General features: G+C 44.9%; 1 protein-coding gene across 4 annotated transcripts in view; it reads left to right on the forward strand.

Moving 5' to 3' along the window:
• Positions 1 to 20,232, forward strand: part of GARRE1 (granule associated Rac and RHOG effector 1) — an 81,195-nt gene that overhangs the window by 43,830 nt on the left and 17,133 nt on the right. For all 4 annotated transcript variants that reach the window (XM_032842028.1, XM_032842029.1, XM_032842031.1 and 1 more), the window contains exons 3-8: positions 10,193 to 10,396; positions 14,346 to 14,486; positions 14,726 to 14,821; positions 14,958 to 15,119; positions 16,010 to 16,168; positions 18,810 to 18,907. In XM_032842028.1, the coding sequence (XP_032697919.1) occupies positions 10,193 to 10,396; positions 14,346 to 14,486; positions 14,726 to 14,821; positions 14,958 to 15,119; positions 16,010 to 16,168; positions 18,810 to 18,907 (860 nt within the window). The remainder of the gene's footprint in view (positions 1 to 10,192; positions 10,397 to 14,345; positions 14,487 to 14,725; positions 14,822 to 14,957; positions 15,120 to 16,009; positions 16,169 to 18,809; positions 18,908 to 20,232) is intronic.

Below are 20,232 nucleotides of genomic sequence, written 5' to 3' on the forward strand. Positions count from 1 at the left end.
TGGTGGGATGGTGTTTCTTGCAGGAAGTATAGAACAGTAGGTAACCAGACTCAGGCCCCAGCTCATGAAAGAAATAAGTTTGCAGGAGCACAAAGCTCTTCGATTTGTCTGATTTTCCATTCAGATTTATTTGGAGAAGGCAGAATCTTGGTATTTCTCTCCTCATAGCCTGTCAGGTTGTACTTCAGTCCTGCAACGGAACAGAAGTGTGGCTGCTCAAAAGCTCCCCTCTGCTGCCTTGTTCATGCTCTCCTGCAGCTCTTCATCTCTCAGAAGTCACCCTAGGAGGAAAGGATTGCCCTCTTTTTGCTTTAACAAGAAAAACAGTAACGATTTGAAAATGTATTCCAAATAGTATGATCCGAGAGGCTGTGGTTACTGCACCTCCCGCCAGTGCTGCTGGCATCTCTACAAGACCAGGGATGCTGCTGACAATGCACAGCCTCGAGGAACCCCCTCTCCCCCGCCACAACAGTGACATCTCTGGCTCCCAATGTCGATAATGTTGATGCGGAGAAACCCTGAGGTGGTGGGAACTGGCTTGTGCCAAGATGTGAGGCAGGAGCTGTGCTCAGAATTTCTGAGGAACAGGAAGAAAGCAGGGTGGCCAGAGCTGAGGGGAGGATAGGAGATGTGTTGAGAGAACAGTCAGGGCCCAGATCATGCAGGGTATTGTAGGACAGAACGAAGACTGTGGATTTTCCTCTGATCGCAGTGAAAAGCCACTGGACGACTTTGAGCAGGGGAGTGCAATAACCTGATTTCTGTTTTATAATAATCCGTTTCCTGTGTGGAAAGTAGACTCTAGGGGAGAGAGGAGATGCTGCTGGTTGCCTCCCAAAATCCAGTCTCCCCTTCTTCCTTAGCAACAGAACTCCAGGTTTGTTTCTGTTTTGTTTTGTTTTCAGGCATACTGTGCCCGGAAAAGTGAGTATACTCCCAGCCTTCCTTACATCCCGGGTCACTTGAGTAAGTTCTGGTCTGTGAGGATGTAACTAGAGGTTTGGGATGAGTCTGCTGCCCCAGTTTGCTGCTCTCTAGGATGCGGGCGGATGGCTGAAGGTCATTTAGCCCTTTGACGTATGAGACGGTGAAGAATGTCGGCATGGCGAGAGGATGCAGAGCAGAAAGGTGGGAACTGGGCTCCTTGTGGTACCCGGGAGTCCCCATCCCGGCTCTGGACTGCCGAACCCTAGGTTTATTTTTTACCTTAGAAAAAAGAAAGAAGTAAACACCACTCTTGCTTAAGCCACTGCATTTGTTGTTGTTGCGTATAGACAGACCTAATCCTAATTGAGTGGGACAGGAAGATCAGTTAAGAGGCTATTATAGTAATTAATCCGAGCAAGAGTAGCTTGGAACAGAATGCTAGCAGAGGAGGTGACTGGAAGCGGTTGGACTCGTTTTTCAGTGTACGGCTCAGAGGCATTAGGTGTATTCACACTGGCCTGCAACCCTCAGCGCCGTCCATCTCCAGAACGTCCTCATCTTCCCAAACTGAAACCCTGCTCCTTTAAGCAATACCCTCCATTCCGCCCTCCTCCCAATCCCAGGAAACCTCCTTTTCTCTACCTTCTGTCCCTGTCAATTCTCCTGTTTTCCGTACTTCGTATCGGTGGGATGTACAGTATTTGTCTCTCTGTGCCGGCTGCTCTCGTTTACTTTTATGTCTTTAAGGCTCACCCATGCTGTAGTGTCAGCGCTTCCCTCCTTTTAAAGCTGATTGATATTCTAGCAGTTTTATTTGAACGCAGTAGCACTGTGGGACACTGTGTGCATGAGAAAGAAAGAGGGGTCGACGATGACTCCAGGGTTTACCACATGAGCAGCTGCACCTCTGGTCGTGCTCTTTACTGAAATGGGGCGAGAGTAGGTTGGAATAATAGGTCTGCAGTGCCTGTTAGACCTCCCAGGGGCAATGTCAAGTAGATAGTCGGATATACAGATTGGGAGTTCAAGGCTGAGGTCCAGACAGGAGATAGGAACTTGAGAACAGTTGAGTCAATAGGTGGTATTTGAAGCTGTAAAACCAGACCAGATCATCAAGGCAGTGAATATAACTAGGGAACCAGAGGGAAAATGGAAGGACGAGTGAGCCCTGGGGCACTCCAGTATTTAGAGGGAAGAGAGGACTCGGGAGCAGCCGGAAAGTGAGGTAGAGATAGAGCAAGTGCAGTGTCTTGGAAGCCAAGAGAAGCAGGTGTTTCAGGAAGGGGGGAGGGACCCCCGTCTCAGATGCTGCTGGGAGGAGGTGGAAGACCCCCTTCCCTGCCTCAGCCCAAGACTTGCCACTGTGCTCATGAGTAGGAATACCACATGCATGACAGAGCCTGTCAGTCACACGGGCATGGTGGACCCCAGCTCAGTGAAGGAGCACAGGGAGGCCTGGCCTGCCACATCACCTGGGATGCAGAGGGCTTCTGCTCAGTGTTGTACGGTGAAGATGATGTTGATGGAGTGGATTTCCACTTGTGAGTTCCCCCTTTGTCTTTTTAATCATTTCTTCCATTGAGATAGGGTTGTTTTGGGATTTTTTTTTAAAGATTTATTTATTTGAGAGAGAGACACACAGCATGAGCAAGGGGGGCAGAGGGAGAAGGAAAGAGAATCTCAAGCAGACTCCACATTGAGCACAGAGCCGGCCCGGGACCCCAAAATCCTGACCTGAGCTGAAACCAAGAGTTGGATCCTTAACCGACTGAGCCCCCCAGGTGCCCCCAGTTGAGATAGTTTAGTATTTTCTTCTTAAGTCCGTGCCTTAACCACTCAGATGTCCCAGTGATAATATTTTCTTCTTGATTGAAGTGACTTTTTTTCTTAAAGATTTTATTTATTTATTTGATGGGGGGAGGGAGTGTGTGTAAAAGCATAGAGAGTGGCAGGCAGAGGGAGAAACAGGCTTCCCGCTGAGTAGGGAGCCCGATGTGGGACTTGATCCCAGAACCCTGGGATCTGACCTGAGCTAAAGTCAGATGCTTAACCACCCAGGCACCCCTGAAGTATTAACTTTTAAAGAAAAATATACTCCTATCAACAAAAAGAATTTTCTGAATTCTGATAGGCTCCCAGGCCATAAGCTTGTCTGGGTAACTTAAATATATTTTATCTCTGCCTGTAGAAACCCATAATATTACTTTGCTTTATTTATGGAGGAAACTTGCATTTTCAATGGGAAAAATTACTGGAAGAGCAGTCCTTTGTTTACCATAATTAACATGGACTTAGTTACCTTGAGTAGCCTTTCACGTTTTCATGTCCTGAGTGACATTTTATAATTATCCTTATTAGTTATGTTAAGATTTATAGCAATGTACGGTGCCTGGGTATAGCAATGTACAGTTGGTTAAGCAAGTGCCTTCGGCTCAGGTCATGATCCTGGAGTCCCAGGACTGAGTCCTGCATCAGGCTCCCTGCTTAGCAGGGAGTCTGCTTCTCCCTCTGACCCTCCCCCTTCTCATGCTTTCTCTCTCTCTCTCTCACTCTCTCTCTCTCTCTCTTATTCTCTCTCTCTCAAATAAATAAATAAAATCTTTTAAAAAAGATGTATAGCAATGTAGCTAAAATACAAAACTTCCTGTGTGTGTTGGCATCGTATTAAATTGTTGATATATTTTCTTTTGAAAAGCAGGCTATAAAAGAGAGTATATAAATATAATCTAGTTTTTGCAAAAAAAAAATAATCCATCTATAGGTACAAATGTAGGCTGTAGAGGAAACATGTGATCAGTGGTTATATCTATTTAGTGATATTTAGTAGATTTTTATTTAGCTGATCTTTTTTCCCCTAATTTGTTTGCAGTGATTATGTATTACTGTAGTAAAAGATTTTGTGCACCAGAGTGCTCAGCCCATGAAGTAGGAGTTCTGAAACTGTCTCTGTTGATATTTTCACCAGCAGGCAAGGGCAGCATGTCCAGAAGCAGAATATATATAATCTTGGGTGAATAATTAGCATTTGGTGTTGGTTTGGCCACCCTTGGGCACGCATTAGCTTTTCTTCCCTTTCTTTGTTCTCTCTCCTATACGTAGCATGGCAGCTTGCTCTAGGTTAATACTGACTGCAAAGAGATCTTTGTTGTTTTGTTAGTTGCCTGTTTTAAAATTTTTAAATATTTAAACACTCAACTGTAATTGGTTTTAGGTCAGACTATACATAGTTTCAGTAAGTTTGTTTTTTACATTTTTATACTGTAATCTAATCTTTGCAGAGCACTTTCCGTAGCCTGGCCATGGTCCGCTGCATTCTCTATTTCTCTGGAGACACATTTAGGTCTCTCTATCACATTCTGCTCTATTGGTTAGATCATTATGTAATAACTCTGGAATTATCATATGAACAAAGGAGCAAGGTTGAGGATACTTGGAACCAACTGTTGTGTTTAAGGTAAAAGTAAATATTGCAGAGAAAGAAATGATTGAATGACTTTGGAATTTCTAATAAAAACGGCCAATCCAGATCGACTCCATTTCATTCACTCTAGACTTTTAAACTGATCAGAAATAAATGTTAGAATTCCTGGAAATGTTTGACAGGGTGGTGTTTGTGACAGTTTTATTTGTTCTTCACTCCGGGGATGTGAGAGAGACAGATTGTTAAGTGAGGTTGAGTAGGAAATGAACTGGGTGAGACACTGTGTGTTTTAATGTGAAAATCACAAGGCATGTTACGAGATGGAGTAGATGTGGGTATTCCATCATCCCAACACAGGCGTGTGTTCAGGGCTGAGTCAGGCCTTGCTTGGCCTCGAACAGCCATAACTAAAACCAAATTTTGAAATATGTGTAGGACAGTAGAGTTCCATTGATCCTCAGCATCAGTGGGGGCGTAGAAAGCATGGTCTTTTGGGATTCAAAATAGGGTTACCTTAAACTAAAATCTGTTTTAATTAGTAAAATGTAAACATCACCAAAAAGAAAAGGTTTTCTGATTCTGTCCATCAACACAACACCCTTAGCAGCAGATGTGGTATGTATACGAGGGTATGGGAACGTGAACTCCTACCCTTTCCCGCCGCCATCAGGGAGTTCCAGAAAACAAGGTTTCCTTTTGGTAGATCCTTAAATTTAGGCTGATTATATCCAGAATGCTCCATGGACATTGAGAAGCAAGAGGGTCAAGGTCACTGATGGTCTCTATTCAGGAATTGGGCCTTTATGGGGAATTTAAGTCACATTGAAAGGTTTCTTTTATTTATTTATTTTTTTTGGAAAGGTTTCTTTTAATGCAGAAGTCTGAAATTGGCCTGAAATTCCATCAACTTGGGATGCTTTGGATAGATTAATCTTTTTTTACGTTTTATTTATTTAAGTAATCTCTATGCCCAACCTGGGGCTCAAACTCATGACCCTGAGATCTAGAGTCTCACGCTTCTCCGACAGAGCCAGCCAGGCATCCCAGATTTATCTTTTAAAAATGCAAATGTCAATTAATTCCACTTGCTTTATTCATAATTCTTAAATGAGACTGATGTGCTGAAGGACTGAACAGATGTTTTTGGATGTGGAATTCCTCAGTAGGCAGGAGAAGCTGCTCTTTCTCCCAAGCCCCTTGCACCCTCTCCCTGTTTCAAATTGCTGTTTCCAGCCAGTCTTAGCAGCTGTTCTCTGCTGTGGAATCATTAACTTTTTTTTTTTTTAAGATTTTATTTATTTATTTGACAGAATGAGAGAGATCACAAGTAGGCAGAGAGGCAGGCAGAGAGACAAGAAGGGAAGCAGGCTCCCCGCTGAGCAGAGAGCCTGATGCGGGGCTCGATCCCAGGACCCTGAGATCATGACCTGAGCTGAAGGCAGATGCTTTAACCCACTGAGCCACCCAGGCACCCAGAAGCACTAATTTTTTTTTTGTCTTTTTTTAATCATTTTTTAAAATTTATTTTCAGTATAACAGTATTCATTGTTTTTGTACCACACCCAGTGCTGCATGCAATCCGTGCCCTCTCTAATACCCACCACCTGGTTCCCCCAACCTCCCACCCCACCACCTCTTCAAACCCTTCAGATCATTTTTCAGAGTCCATAGTCTCTCATTGTTCACCTCCCCTTCCAATTTCCCCCAACTCCCTTCACCTAACTCCCCATGGAATCATTAAACTTTTGAGACTCATGCCATCTAGGGAGTGCCACAGGCTGTCCCGCTTGAAACTTTTGTCCCAGTCCCTTTTCTACAGCCAGAGAAGACGGAGCCATGCCTCTCAGTCTCCGTTCCCACCCTGGGTCCTGACACCATGTGGGAGAAGTCAGGGCTCCTGCACAGGGCTCTTCCCCTCTTCTTAGGAGCCACCACTATTGTGGCTGCGTCCTGGACCATATCCTAGGGAGACAGTGGCTTGGTGGTTAGGAACACTGCTTTTGGAGTTGAACATATCTGGCATCAGGTCTCTGCTCCACCTCTTATCACCTACATGGCATTGGAGCAGGCTTCTTTCTTGAAGCTTCAGTGTTATCATCTGTAAAATGGGCACATTTCTCTTACCCACAGAGTTGCTTCCCTGTTAGTAAAGTGCTTGGTATGGGTTAAGCACTCAATAAACGTAAGCTGCTGTTAGAGCTGCAGGTGTCTGTCCGCTGACATTTTAAACTCCAGTGTCTCTGACCTCCCCACTCACCCGTTTCCCCAGTCCCACTGTCCAGGCACTGGTCTCCATGCAAAGGACAAAATACCTGCCCACGGCCCTGAGGTTGCATGCTTTCGAATTCACAGCGTTAGAGTCTGTATTTCCTTCCAGGTTCGTCAGGAAGCCCCAAGGACTGGCCCAGGTCTGGTGGAGGCCGGTGGGGTCTGTTACAGGAGGAAACCTGGACTATGACAGGAGATGGGTAGAGGCAGGCTGGAGGTTGAGCTGTGTCCTCTCTCAAGAGAACACAGTGTTTATGCGTCTCTTACTGTAAGCCTTTAGAGCAGAGCTCTGTTTGATGGCTTTTAGTGACTTGTTCACAACACAGATATTTTGTTGCAGCTGTAATTGGGACTGATGCTGCATCTATCCTGGGGAAGGGCAGAGAGAAGGGGCAGGGGAGAGATTGCTGAACTCTGGTTCTCATCATTCCTTGTTTACAGGGAAGAAATTTAAATTAAATGACTCATCCAAGGTCAAACATGTAAAAATGGTGGAGACAACATAGCGAATGTCTGCCTTTTAAACTGTCCTGCATCTTCCCCCCCTTATCCCTGCAGCAGCATCCTCCTCCTCCCACAAGAGGAACACACCCCAGCCCTGTCCTCCCATCAGGCAGCATGGGCCTATTCCGGACCTGGGGACCCCGCATCAGGCTTTTCCCAGAATTTTCCCTTTTAGAAGGGGAAAAGTGGTTTCCTCTTCCCTTAGTCCTTTCCTCAGAGAGCTTTTTCCTTTCCGCCTCACCCCTTTGTTTTCCTTCTCCAGCAGCCCCCGACATACAATATTGACTTAGCAGTTTGTTCCCCACCATTAGAAAGTGTGATTGAGCCTCCGACTCTTGATTTCCTCTCAGGTCGTGATCTCAGGGTCCAGAGATTGAGTCCTGCATGGAGTCCTGTGTCCGACTCCGCGCTCAGCGGGGAGTGTGCTTCACTCCCTCTCCCTTAAATAAATAAATATATATATATATAAATAAATAAATCTTTTTTTTTAAAAAAAACACAAAGACAGAAAGAAACCCTCATGAGGACAAGGACTTGCTACTGTCTCTTTTGTAGTGTCCTTTGGCCTTTTGTTGTGCTTTGTACATACCCAGTATTCGTACACTACATACGTGTTGAACAAATGAATGTCTTGGTTGTATTTGTCAGAAGCTGTAAGAACGTGACCCCAGAGCACATGGTACCTGGCGTCTCCACTTCCTCTTCTTCCCACCTCCCCAGAGCCTGCCAAGAGGCTGAGGAAGGAGGAGGAGGAAGAGTTTGTGTCTGAGGAGTCAGCTCCACTCCTCCTGTGTTTGTGCCGCGTGGGGCTTCAGGATACCCTCACTCCGGCCTAGGCCAGTTAAGGTTGAGTGTGTCATGTGCCTGGTCTCGGTGCTGCCAGCCCACAGCTGTATCCAGCCGTTTCTAGCCTGTTGGAGGCAGTGGGACACAGGGGCCAAGAGCATAGACCCTTGAGCCAAGTGACCACTCTGTTACAACCAGTTTGTGTTCCTTTGACAAAGTTTCATAACCTTTCTGTGCCTCGGTCTTACTGTCTATAAAATGGGAATGACTCCATACCATTGTTCTGAGGATGAAATGCGGTGCTCCATGGTAAACCTTTAGCATAGGTGATGTACACACGGAGTGTTCTGTGAAGGCCAGCTGCTGCTATGTACAATACGAAATATATGCTGTTCAGTCTGTTTCTGTCACGTGACTCTGGGTTGCTAGGACGCTTCCTCTGTGTCCCTCACCCTGCTCCAGCTGGCATAGACTAGTCATGAGAAGGAGCTTTGAGGCAGGTATGAGTGGAAACCCAGGAGGTTTGGGTGGGAGTTCAGCCTCTAATTGTTCTCCATAGAGGGCTGATGGTTTGGTGTGAGATTTGTGTGAGTTTATTTGTTTTAGTCTGGCCCTGGTGACTTCCACAGGGGAGAATCAGAGCGAACAGATGTTACCGCTGAAACTTGCCTGACTTTCTCCAGGAAGCAGATCTCTGACCAGTGGTGATGGAAAAGGACAACATCTAAAATGTGTACTGGGATGTGAGAAGGCCCAACTCAAGTCTTACTTTTAGGTGCTTCAGGGGACAGGACTGGGCCAGAGGGTGGGCACCAGGATCAGATTTTAGTTCCTTGTAAAGGCAGTGGAAACAGTTCCCCAACCTTTCCCCTCCCCAAGGCAGTGCACCGAGTGCTAGCAGCAAGCGGGCCCTCTCAGCTGTGCTCCTACCAGTTGAATAAATTGCAAACTCAATAAAGTAATTTCTTGAGTAAGTCATCTACTGTGTGAACCAATGAAATATGATAGACCCTCCATGGAAAATATGGTGAATGTTATGGAACATGATAAAAGATAGTTTTGTTATTATTGTCAAATTTAGTATGGACAAAACAACTAAAAATTTAAGAGAACTTCTCAGTAATCTGGAAGTTCTCTGCTCAAGTTGCTTTGCATATGACAAGTTCTTACTCTCTCCGCTTAGCAGAAGCCTGCTTCTCCTTCTCCCTCTGCTTGTCACTCCCCTTGCTTGTGCTCGCTCTCTCTCTCTCTCTCTGTCAAATAAATAAATAAAATCTAAAAAAAAAAAATCAGAATAGTTTTGGCCATTGCCAAGGGTGGCATTGCACATTTGTATCTTAAAATATTAATGGTATATAGTATTTTTTGGCATATAAATTATTATAGTTACATATTAACAGTATGTATTAGCATGTATTATGTATATAGTATTTTTTTAAAAGATTTTATTGATTTACCTGAGCGAGAGAGAGCACAAGAACAGGGAGAACAGAGGGAGAGGGAGAAGCAGACTCAGCTGAGCAAGGATTCCCGATGCGGGGCTCCATTCCAGGACCCCAGGATCATGACTTGAGCCAAAGGCAGACGCTTGCTTCACTGACTGAGCCTCTCAGGCGCCCCTGTGTATAGTCCCTGCTGATGGACAGCTCCCTCAACCAACTAACTACTGACAGGTATCAGGAGAGTGAGTTTTGACTGTTGTGACAAATAGTCATCCAGTATGTTTTGTTGACTCCTAGAAGACTGGTCTGTCAGCTTTGTTTCTTTGTTTCCTAAGACTGGAATTATGACATACAGCTATGTTAATAACACTGTTACCAAAATAACTTGTATCTTTGGATTCCATTTCTAATAAAATTCTTATGGTCAAACTGACCTTTCAGATTTTCATTCGCATGGCTTTTACTGTGCCTTCTGAATCCTGTGTACGCATAACTGGAACTGTGGGTTCCTCTGGTTCGTTAGGAGCCCAAAGACAACCAGGGTTAGGGTGAGCCAGAGTCCACTTGAGGGGAGTGGGGGCTGGTGGGAACTGGGAAGGCCCATTTGAAACTTGGGCTTTGCTATTCGGTTGCAACATTTTGGCTTGTAGACATGAGGCACCCGGTGCAGACAGACGTGAGAACAGAGATCGTGCTGAAGCAGGCTGACTGTCAAACTTGCTGTGATTTCACATTTCCGGGTTCTGTTACCTCCTGCTCACACTGATGGTTAACAGGGTACTGCACTGATGGCGGTGGCGACCCACCCGCTAACCCCCCCCCGGCTCTCTTGTTTTCACAGGTGTTGGGGCGATGTTTCTTGACAGTGGTGCAGGTCCATTTCCAGTTTTTGACCCAGGCCTTACAGAAGGTCCAGCCCGTGGCTCACTCCTGCTTTGCCGAGGTGGTTGTGCCAGAGAAGAAGAATGGCGGCGGCGGCTTATCCAGCATGAGCCACACGCCCGAGTTGGAGGAAGCTGTGCGCTCCTGGCGGGGCGCTGCCGAGGTAACCCTGACTTGGGGGAGATGGGTGCCCTGTGTTCAAATAGCGGAGGCTCCAGACTACCTTTGCCTGTTGGTTCCTAAAACCAGTATTTCATTTAGAGGTGTTAGGTTTTGGGTTTTTTTTTTTAATATTTTATTTATTTATTTATTTCACAGACAGAGATCACAAGTAGGCAGAGAGGCAGGCAGAGAGAGAAGAGGAAGTAGGCTCCCCACTGAGCAGAGAGCCCGATGTGGGGCTCGATCCCAGGACCCTGAGATCATGACCTGAGCCGAAGGCAGAGGCTTTAACCCACTGAGCCGCCCAGGCACCCCTAGAGGTGTTAGTTTTGAATGTTATCATTCCCTCTTTCCTTCATTTGACGGTGACTGCCTCTGTGAAGGGGCCCGCTGGGTGCCGGGTGTGGGCCAGGCACCGGGGTGACGGCTTCCTTCCCTAGCCTCCAAGAGGAAAGGCCTACAAAAACGGGGTGAAAGAGCTGTGATGGAGGTGTGCGGGGTGCAGGAGCCCAGAGAAAAGGCCCTGTCTCCAACCAGGAGCCGTGCAGCAGAGCTTCAAGGAAGAGGGACCAGGGAGAAAAGGCTGGAGCCTCAGTCTGGAAAGACGGGCCAGAGCTGGCTGCAAGGGTCCGTGCTTGGCCAGGCGGCCAGGTGGGGTGTGGGCAGTGACAGCACATTTCTTATAGGCACTTTAATACTCTTTGGTATCCAGAGATGTCCTGCCCTGTTTCTCTGCTCTTTTTACAGCCAATTTCTTGGAAGAATTGTCCACCACACCTTTGAGTCGTTCTAAAAAAGATTATTATGAAACACTTCAAGCATTTAGGAAATGTCCCATTTACCCTCTGTCTTCCTTTTAGCTTCATCAAGTGAATCTTAACTTTTTACCAGTTGCTACTCCATGCCTTTTGTTTACTTACTTACTCACTTAACTTATTTTTAAGTAAGCTCCGTGCCCAGTGTGGGGCTTGACCTCACAACCCTGAGATTAAGAGTCACGTGCTCTGGGGCGCCTGGGTGGCTCAGTTGGTTAAGTGACTGCCTTCACCTCCAGTCATGATCCTGGAGTCCTGGGATCGAGTCCCACATCAGACTCCCTGACTGCTTCTCCCGCTGACCTCTCTCCTCTCATGCTCTCTCTCTCTCTCTCTCTCAAATAAATAAATAAAATCATTAAAAAAAAAAAAAAGAGTCACGTGCTCTACCGAGTCAAACAGGTGCCCCATTCATGCCTGTTATTTTTAACAGAAAAAAATATTATTTACAAATGCAGCTGAGTTCCCTTTGTACCTTTTACTGTCTTACTCACATCCCTTCCTTTGTAGTGATAGCCTCTTTTGAATTAGGAGTTTGTGAGTCCTGTGTATATTTATATATTTTTACTCTGTATGCATGTATCTGTGGAGAACATCAGTAATTATTTTGCACAGTACAAAACTGTATATAAATGGCATCATTCAGCTCACTGAAATCCGGCTTCCATTCCTGCACAAGAACAGGCTTTCTCTTCTCAGGGTCACTGGGGCCTTCTGTGTGGCTAAATCCAGGGAACCATCTGACTCCATCCAGCCCTCACGACAACATGGGCCCTTGGAGACCCTCTCTTCCTGTGGCATCCCTGAACCCGGTGTTAACCTCCTGGGCCATTCTCTCTGTCTACGTCGCTAGCTTCCCCTCTTCAACACAACTTATGAATGTCAGTTTCTCAAGGCTCAGTTCTGGGCCCCCTTCCTCCTATAGGGTCTCCATCTAGCCTTGGACTTTAAAAACTGCCTGTGTGCCGGGGCCCCTCAAATATGTGTGACCAGTCCACTTCTGGTCACTGGAATACAGGAACTCCAGGCCCCTGTGTTCAGCTGTTGCTTACCTCAGGTATCCTTATGGCTCAGTCTTAGCTTTCCCCACACCTCTGGCGCTCCCCAGATTTTCCCCATGCTAGCAAGTGCTGCCATCCCACACTGGGTCCTTCATGCCAAAAAACTTAAGACTTGCCTTCCTGTCTTTGCATCATATCCGCATCCAATCCATAAGCCCTGAAGGTCCCACCCCCAAAGTTTTATCCCAGATCTGTCCCTTTCTGTCACTTCCCTCATTTAGGCAATCACTACTCTTCCCTGACACCTGCAGTAAATGAACTCCATTTTCTCCTCCCTGTCTTATCATCCTTCATCACTCTCCATTTAAAAGTGGATGGTGTTGGGGCGCCTGGGTGGCTCAGTTGGTTAAAGCCTCTGCCTTCGGCTCAGGTCATGATCTCAGGGTCCTGGGATCAAACACCACATCGGGCTCTCTGCTCAGCAGGGAGCCTGCTTCCTCCTCACTCTTTGCCTGCCTCTCTGCCTACTTGTGATCTCTGTCTGTCAAATAAATAAATAAAATCTTTAAAAAAAATGTATTAAAAAAAAAAGTGGATGGTGTTGCTATTTCCTTAGGGTAAAGTATAGACCCTTCACCTTGACCTGCCTCGTCCCACAGTCTGGTTCCTGCCTTGCTCAGTAGCCTTATCTGTGGCCACTGTCCCCCTTGCTCCCTGGGTTCTGGTTTCTTTGCTGACATGTCTGCTCATCCATCCCACACTTCTGCTGACCGCCTCCTCTGTGAACTCATAACTGAAATGCTGATGTCTCAGTGTCTGGGGTTTTCCTCCATTTTACATGTATTTCATGTTTTAGTTTGGCCCATGAGGCTATCAGCTCCAGGATGGTAAGGACCAGGCTGTGGGGCTTGACTGCCTATCCAGTGACACCCACCCTCGCGGGTTAAATAGTTGAGTGAAAGAGTCTTAGAAAGAGAGTCAGATGGTTTTAGACTGTGGACTCTTGGGGTTCAGGGACTGGATGGAATGGTAGTCATAGGTCATTTGTGGAGCTTTGGGAACTGTATAGCATTATAGCTGCCAATTACCTTACTGCAATTTTGGTAAATCTTACAACTCCTAAACCAGAAGAACAAAAGAACAAAAATCAGCTGTTAAAAAATGTCATTTGTTACACAAATATTGTTGCAACAAAAATGGACATGGAAAAATTGAAGGACAGTTCATTCTGAATTCTTTCTCCCATCTAAGAAATTAAATATATTTTTTTCTGTACTCTCTGGTCCTGACCCACATGGATAGGTAACTTACATTTCATCACAGCAAGACATTGATTCATTTTTTTCTTGTTTCTCTGTCTTGATTATGTACTCTTCATAAACACTGAATGACCAAACAATAAGTTTTTAATTTTTTTGGTGCAGATTTAAAAATACTATTTTCCCTTTAACATTCTAATGTACCTTTTTTTCCTGTCCTGTGTTGGCATGACTTTTTACTTTGGTGTAGAGGAGCACCTAACCTTACATGTTCTTTTTTATTATTATTATTCTGGAAAATCCAAGTGCCAATATTCTAGCCTCTCTGTATTTTAAAGCAGAGAAATAAAAAAATGTGATGGTTTGACATACAAAACAAAATTAATAGCAGACGGGTGTGTCTTCTTTCCAGGGTTTCTTAAGTGGTGCTGTGTCAGCTTTGCTTTCTCTCTCTCTCTCTTTTTTTTTTTTTTAAGATTTTATTTATTTATTTGACACAGAGAGAGATCACAAGTAGGCAGAGAGGCAGGCAGAGAGAAAGGGGGAATCAGGCTCCCCGCTGAGCAGAGAGCCTGATGCAGGGCTCGATCCCAGGACCCTGAGATCATGACCCAAGCTGAAGGCAGAGGCTTAACCCACTGAGCAACCCAGGTGCCCTGCTTTGCTCTCACTTCAAGATGCTTGATTTTGTCTTCCTAAATTTCTGGCTTCTCACCTGGTAATACAGACAATCCAGAATGTCTGGTGTACCTCTCACGCTTAGAGAGTTTCTCACTTTAACTTAGTTGTGTTTGATTTTTTGTTTCTTGTTCTCTAAATATTGCTCATGCCTTTCACATTCTCTGTCACCTATCAGCCACTGTTTCTTGTTGCAGGCGACATCCAGACTGAGGGAAAGAGGCTGTGACGGCCGCCTGGCAGGCATCGAGGTTCAGCAGCTCTTCTGTTCCCAGAGCGCGCCGATTCCTGAGCACCAGCTCAAAGAATTAAACGTGAAGATCGACAGTGCTTTGCAGGTCAGTGTTTTAGAACTGGCACATAGTTATCCGAGGGCAGGAACATGGGAGGGAGTTTAAGTTGGGATATTGAGCCAATTGGGAAGAATAGTAAGATGGTAGTTGGCCCGAAGCCTTTTAATTAACTATAGAACTTTTATATTTCTGTTGTCACTGGACATTGTCATTTTATGATGTCATTTTCTGATCATTTTATGATCTATATAATCTTGATTCTTCACAAAACAACTTCTTTGCAGGCTTATAAAATAGCTCTGGAAAGTTTAGGCCACTGTGAATATGCAATGAAAGCTGGTTTCCACCTGAATCCAAAGGCAATTGAAGCCAGTTTACAGGTATGCTTTCCTCTCTGGTTGCTCTAGGGAGCTGTGGGGTGGCAGACCCGCCACCCCAAGTGAGCCTGGTGTCTGGGGCTGGTGTGCCGTGGGTCACCTCTCGTCTCCTCCCCTCTCCTCTCCAAACCTCTCGCAGGGCTGCTGCAGCGAGGCTGAGGCACAGCAGACAGGGCGGCGGCAGACCCCCCCGCAGCCCATGCAGTGTGAGCTTCCCACCGTCCCCGTGCAGATAGGATCACACTTCCTGAAGGGCGTCTCCTTCAACGAATCGGCCGCCGACAACCTGAAACTTAAGACGGTAGCTTTCCATGGGGTTTTAGCAACCGGGTGCGAACGTGGAAACAGTTCTTCAGGGACACCTAAGGGCTTTTAAAAAATAGATATTAAAAAACAAAACTGAAGTCAAAGCAGGAGGTATTAGTAAATTGGTGTCTAAGAGCAGACTGTGGTGACTTACCTTAATGAGACATTTGCCAGGTTTTATTCATAGTTGGGTTAAATGTTTAACATAAAGTGTTTTGAAAGTACATTATAAAAATACTATTTTATAATTGAGGTTTTAGTGGACTTCTGCGAATTAAATAAGAAGTCTTGTCATACTACTGTAGTGACTATGACTGTTCATGGGCCGTCCTGTGTGCCGGGCATGGCGCCAAGGGTTCACGTGCACGGTCTCGTTTAAAGCTCACCTGAGGTGGTGCTGCTCTGTTCTGTTCGACGGCTGGAGGAACGAAGGCCTGAGCTCACACAGCCAGAAAGGAGGAGACTGGAATTTGAGGTTATGCAGTCTGTTTCCAGAGCCTGCATACCTGACCACTTGGTCATCCAAAATAAAGTTGAGGTTTTCATTGGTATTTGTTTTTACCAGATGATTTTGTCTCCTTATTTAGAGGAATTCAGAATTTCCAAATTCCTCACCGATTTGCATCAAGCAAATGGCTATCTGATGCTGTATTTTGTGCTAGTATAGAAATCACATGCACATATTAATGCACGTGTATCTGTATTCTCTGAGGGTATCTGATGACAATTGCTTGAGACACGAAAATGACGTGATGGGGGGGTGCACTGAAACAAAAGTGCATTTTTCTGGAGGACTGCTGTGTACCTGTCAATTCATTTCGACACATTTGAGAATTTTGCACAGCTTTATCTTGGGCGGTGAGCTCTCGTCTTCTCAATCTGTAGCATACGATGTTGCAGCTGATCAAGGAGGCGGGCTGCTACAATGGAATCACACCCAGGGATGAGCTTCCTGTGACCGAAGTACTGAACCAGGTGTGCCCGTCCACATGGCGGGGCGCCTGCAAGACTGCCGTGCAGCTGCTCTTTGGCCAGGCCGGACTGGTGAGTAGTCTAGTGGGATGCAGGGGAGAGAGAGCAGGGAGCCGTGTGTCCGGCATGGGGCACGTGGTCTGGGCACAGGTGTGTAAATACTGAATCATTTTGAAAGTTCATCAGTCCTGCAGGGTACAGACCACATGGAGAAGGTAGAGGAACAGCAGCCTTAAAAAGCCCTTTTGTTTCCGTTTATAGATTCATGGCACGTATTTGCCAGGATCCTAGCTCCAAAATGATGTTGCAGGTTTTCCTCATTTTAAAGAAAACAACATCCGTAATGATTTGACAGGGAGGGCCTCTTTACCTGGCTTGCCTACCCTGGAGTGACAGTGGAGTCTCAGATGTGCCAGGCTTCTTCCTGTCTCAGGCGTTTGCACTTGGCTGCTCCTTTTACCCGGGACTCCTCCTCTCTAGTCTTTATGTGACTTACTCCTTAGCTTCCTGCTGTCAGCTCAAATACCACCTCCTCTGAGAAACCGCCATGGTGTAAGTCGTCCCCTGACCAGTCACTTTGTATCCCAGCTTTGTTTCTCTCCTTCTTGGCTATAAAGTAAGTTTAGTCCTTTCACCTTTGGAGAGAAGAGTAACTTCTGTCAGAGTTGGGCGGAATCAGGAAATCAACATCTGAAATCACCGTCTAGCTTTTTGTTTGGCATCTAAGACCCATATAACCTTACATACTTGATTCTACTTTCTAGAATTAAATGGCTACTTTTTGAAAAGATACAGCATTTTATTATTTTTTTTAAGATTTTATTTATTTATTTGACGGACAGAGATCACAAGTAGGCAGAGAAGCAGGCAGAGAGAGAAGGGGAAGCAGGCTCCCAGCTGAGCAGAGAGCCCGATGCAGGGCTCGATCCCAGGACCCTGAGATCATGACCTGAGCCGAAGGCAGAGGCTTAACCCACAGAGCCACCCAGGTGCCCCAACATACAGCATTTTAGTCAGAGGTTACAGCAGACTAATTCGAGATTAAGAAAGTTTAAAGAACTGTTTCTTACTTTAATTCCTACTTTATTTGTGAATGGAGCAGTGAGGAGGATGCAGACCTCTTGTTTCATGTGGGTGAGGGCTCAGGTGTCCTCGCTCAGGGGTGCGATGCCTTGGATAGGGCCAGGTGACTTATGCTTCCTTTAGGTTCTAGTTCTTACTACAGGAACCCCTAAGAGAAGGAGTAAGGAGTAAGTTGGAGATCCCCCTGCTGAAGTATGTGAGAGCCTACTGCCTCTAGGAAATTGATCCATATTCCCAGAGAACATTTTAGCTGAAACTAGGAGAACCATGGCATAAGTTCTCCAAAAATGAGTGAGTAAAGTTAGGTAGAAGGACACAGACTGTTCTGGGAAAACACTGTAGGTTTAAAAAAAAAAAAAAAAAAAAAAAAGTCCCATGTTATTGAGAGAGCAGAAACTTCTTCCAGTTCCTAACTCCTTGCTCCCAGAGTACCTTTGTGTGAGATTGACAAAGAACCTTTAGATTATGGCTCTGCAGATGGGCGGAGAGAGGAAACACCTGCCTGGTCTAACAATGGCTATTACTTGGACAGGAAGTCTTTTCCAAAGGACATTGCAGACCAGCTCTGGGAATTCTGTTTGCAGCAGTGGAAATCAGCTCCATTAGAGGCTGAATTTGGAATCAAAATAAGCAGCTTTGCATGACTTTGGCAATATAACAGATTTATTTATTTATTTTTAAGTAATCTCTGTACTCAATGTGGGGCTTGAACTCATGACCCTGAGATCAAGAGTTGGATGCTCCACCGACATAAAGCACTTTTGCACTTTTTAAAGTGCTTTATGCTTATTTTCTTAAATTAGTTATTTGAAAATATATTCATCATTTTGTCGAAATCTCTACCTAGGCTACTACATCATCTGTGTAATGTTAAAGACTCTATTCCAAATAAGAAGAAATCATTGGGGCATCTGGTTGGCTCGGTCAGTTGAGCCTCTGACTCTTGATTTTGCCTCAAGTCATGATCTCAGGGTTGTGAGATCCCCACGTTAGGCTCCATGCTGGGTATGGAGCCTGTTTGGGCTTCTCTCTCTCTCTCTGCCCCTCATTACCTACCCCCTGCTCATGCATTCTCTTTCTCTCTCTCGCTTTAAAAAAAAAGGTGGGGGGCAAGAAAAGAACAGAAGAAATCAGTGAGGGAAGAATCATCTTTACCTTTCTGAACTAATTCTGTTTTTATTGATGGCTGAGGATAAGATGATCCATTAAAAAAGCTTCATCCACTTCTAGCTTGTATTCAGTCATTATAAATGGACTTTTCTGAAGCTGTGGTTAGATTTTTAATGATGGTTTTACTTCTTTCAAGTGCATAAAGTAAAAAAAGAAATACTAAAATAAATAAAGGAAACAAAATAATTCCTAATTAACATATTTATGGTTTGGAAAAAGTACTGAAAGTCCTTACAAAGTTCAGTACATCCTACACCCAGAATTTGGTTTCTGCTCATTAAAGTATAACTGTCTTCAGTCATCTTTATTACTTGTGCTTGTCTTCCTGGGGCTCTGGAGTGGCCTCTGCATGACCGCCTTGCCAGAGTCACTCACGTCAGTAGGCTCATGTATTAGATTTGTTTGTGATCCATTTGCCTCTCGGAAAGCTGATTGTTGTTTTTTTCTTTCTCTCTCTTAGGTGGTAGTTGACACAGCACAGATTGAAAATAAAGAAGCATATGCCCCCCAGATAAGTTTAGAGGGCTCCAGAATTGTGGTTCAAGTCCCGTCCACATGGTAACGTGACTCATCTATTAACACAAGCCTAGGCTCTGATTGAAGTGTACACATCTTTGAAAAGATTGCTTTGTTTTGGACAAACCGCATGTCAGGTCTTGCTGCTTGGGCGGGTACACGGGCAGTGGTTATCGGTCCATGAGAAGGAAGCCAAGATGTCTGAAAAATAGTCTTTTTGACCAATAATATAAGTAAAATGTTATGTACTCATGGATCATAATGACCAATATTATCTTCTCTTTATTACTGAGTCCACAGCTTTTGAACAGAGTACCTCATTTTCCCTAAGTCACCAGTATTTCTCTAAAGCTGGCATAGAACATAGAATCCCTTCTCCTCCTTTGTTCCAGTAACAACCCTGATGATCTTGAGCTCGTGCCTTTAGAAGTATGGGGACAGACTGAGCCATTTTTATTTTTTATTATTTAATTACATTTATAAATTTACAATAGATAAAGTATTCTTCTTAGTTTATTTTATTTATATATTTTTTAAATATTTTATTTATTTATTTGACAGATAGAGATGACAAGTGGTCAGAGAGGCAGGCAGAGAGAGAAAGAGGAGGAAGCAGGCTCCCCGTCGAGCAGAGAGCCTGATGCGGGGCTCGATCCCAGGACCCTGGGATCATGACCTGAGCCGAAGGCAGAGGCTTTAACCCCCTGAGCCACCCAGGTGCCCCTCTTCTTAGTTTATTAAAACAGAAGCTCCTACAAAGGAGTAAGAAAATGGGCAAGGTGCATGAATAGGTAGCCAAAAAATAACGTAAACAACACAGCTGTCAACAAATAGATGAAGAAAATGTGTAACCTCACCTGATAAGGTGAGTAAAGAAACAATATGATGTCGGGGCGCCTGGGTGGCTCAGTGGGTTAAAGCCTCTGCCTTTGGCTCAGGTCATGATTCCAGCGTCCTGGGATCGAGTCCCACATCGGGCTCTCTGCTCAGCAGGGAGCCTGCTTCCTCCATTCTCTCTCTCTCTCTCTCTGCCTGCCTCTCTGCCTACTTGTGATCTCTGTCAAATAAATAAATAAAACCTTAAAAAAAAAAAAAAGAAACAATATGATGTCATTTTGCCCAGATGTTGTTAAATTGTTTTAGAATAATAAATAATTTTTTAAAAAAATGAATAAAAAATAAAGGTTTTGGCCAGACTGTGCAAAAACAGGCACAGGAGGTGGATAAATCACATGGCCTTTCTGGAGGGCAGTTCAATGTATCAGGAGCCTAAAATAAGAAATCTGACCTCAGGAGTTCTACAGTTCTGCCTCTGGGGATTTATCCTTGTGATGTGCATAGATCCAGCTAACAGAGCGGTATCATAA

The sequence above is a fragment of the Lontra canadensis genome, unplaced genomic scaffold (assembly GCF_010015895.1).
Source record: "Lontra canadensis isolate GAN:19392208 unplaced genomic scaffold, GSC_riverotter_1.0 scaffold125, whole genome shotgun sequence".
NCBI lineage: Eukaryota > Metazoa > Chordata > Mammalia > Carnivora > Mustelidae > Lontra > Lontra canadensis.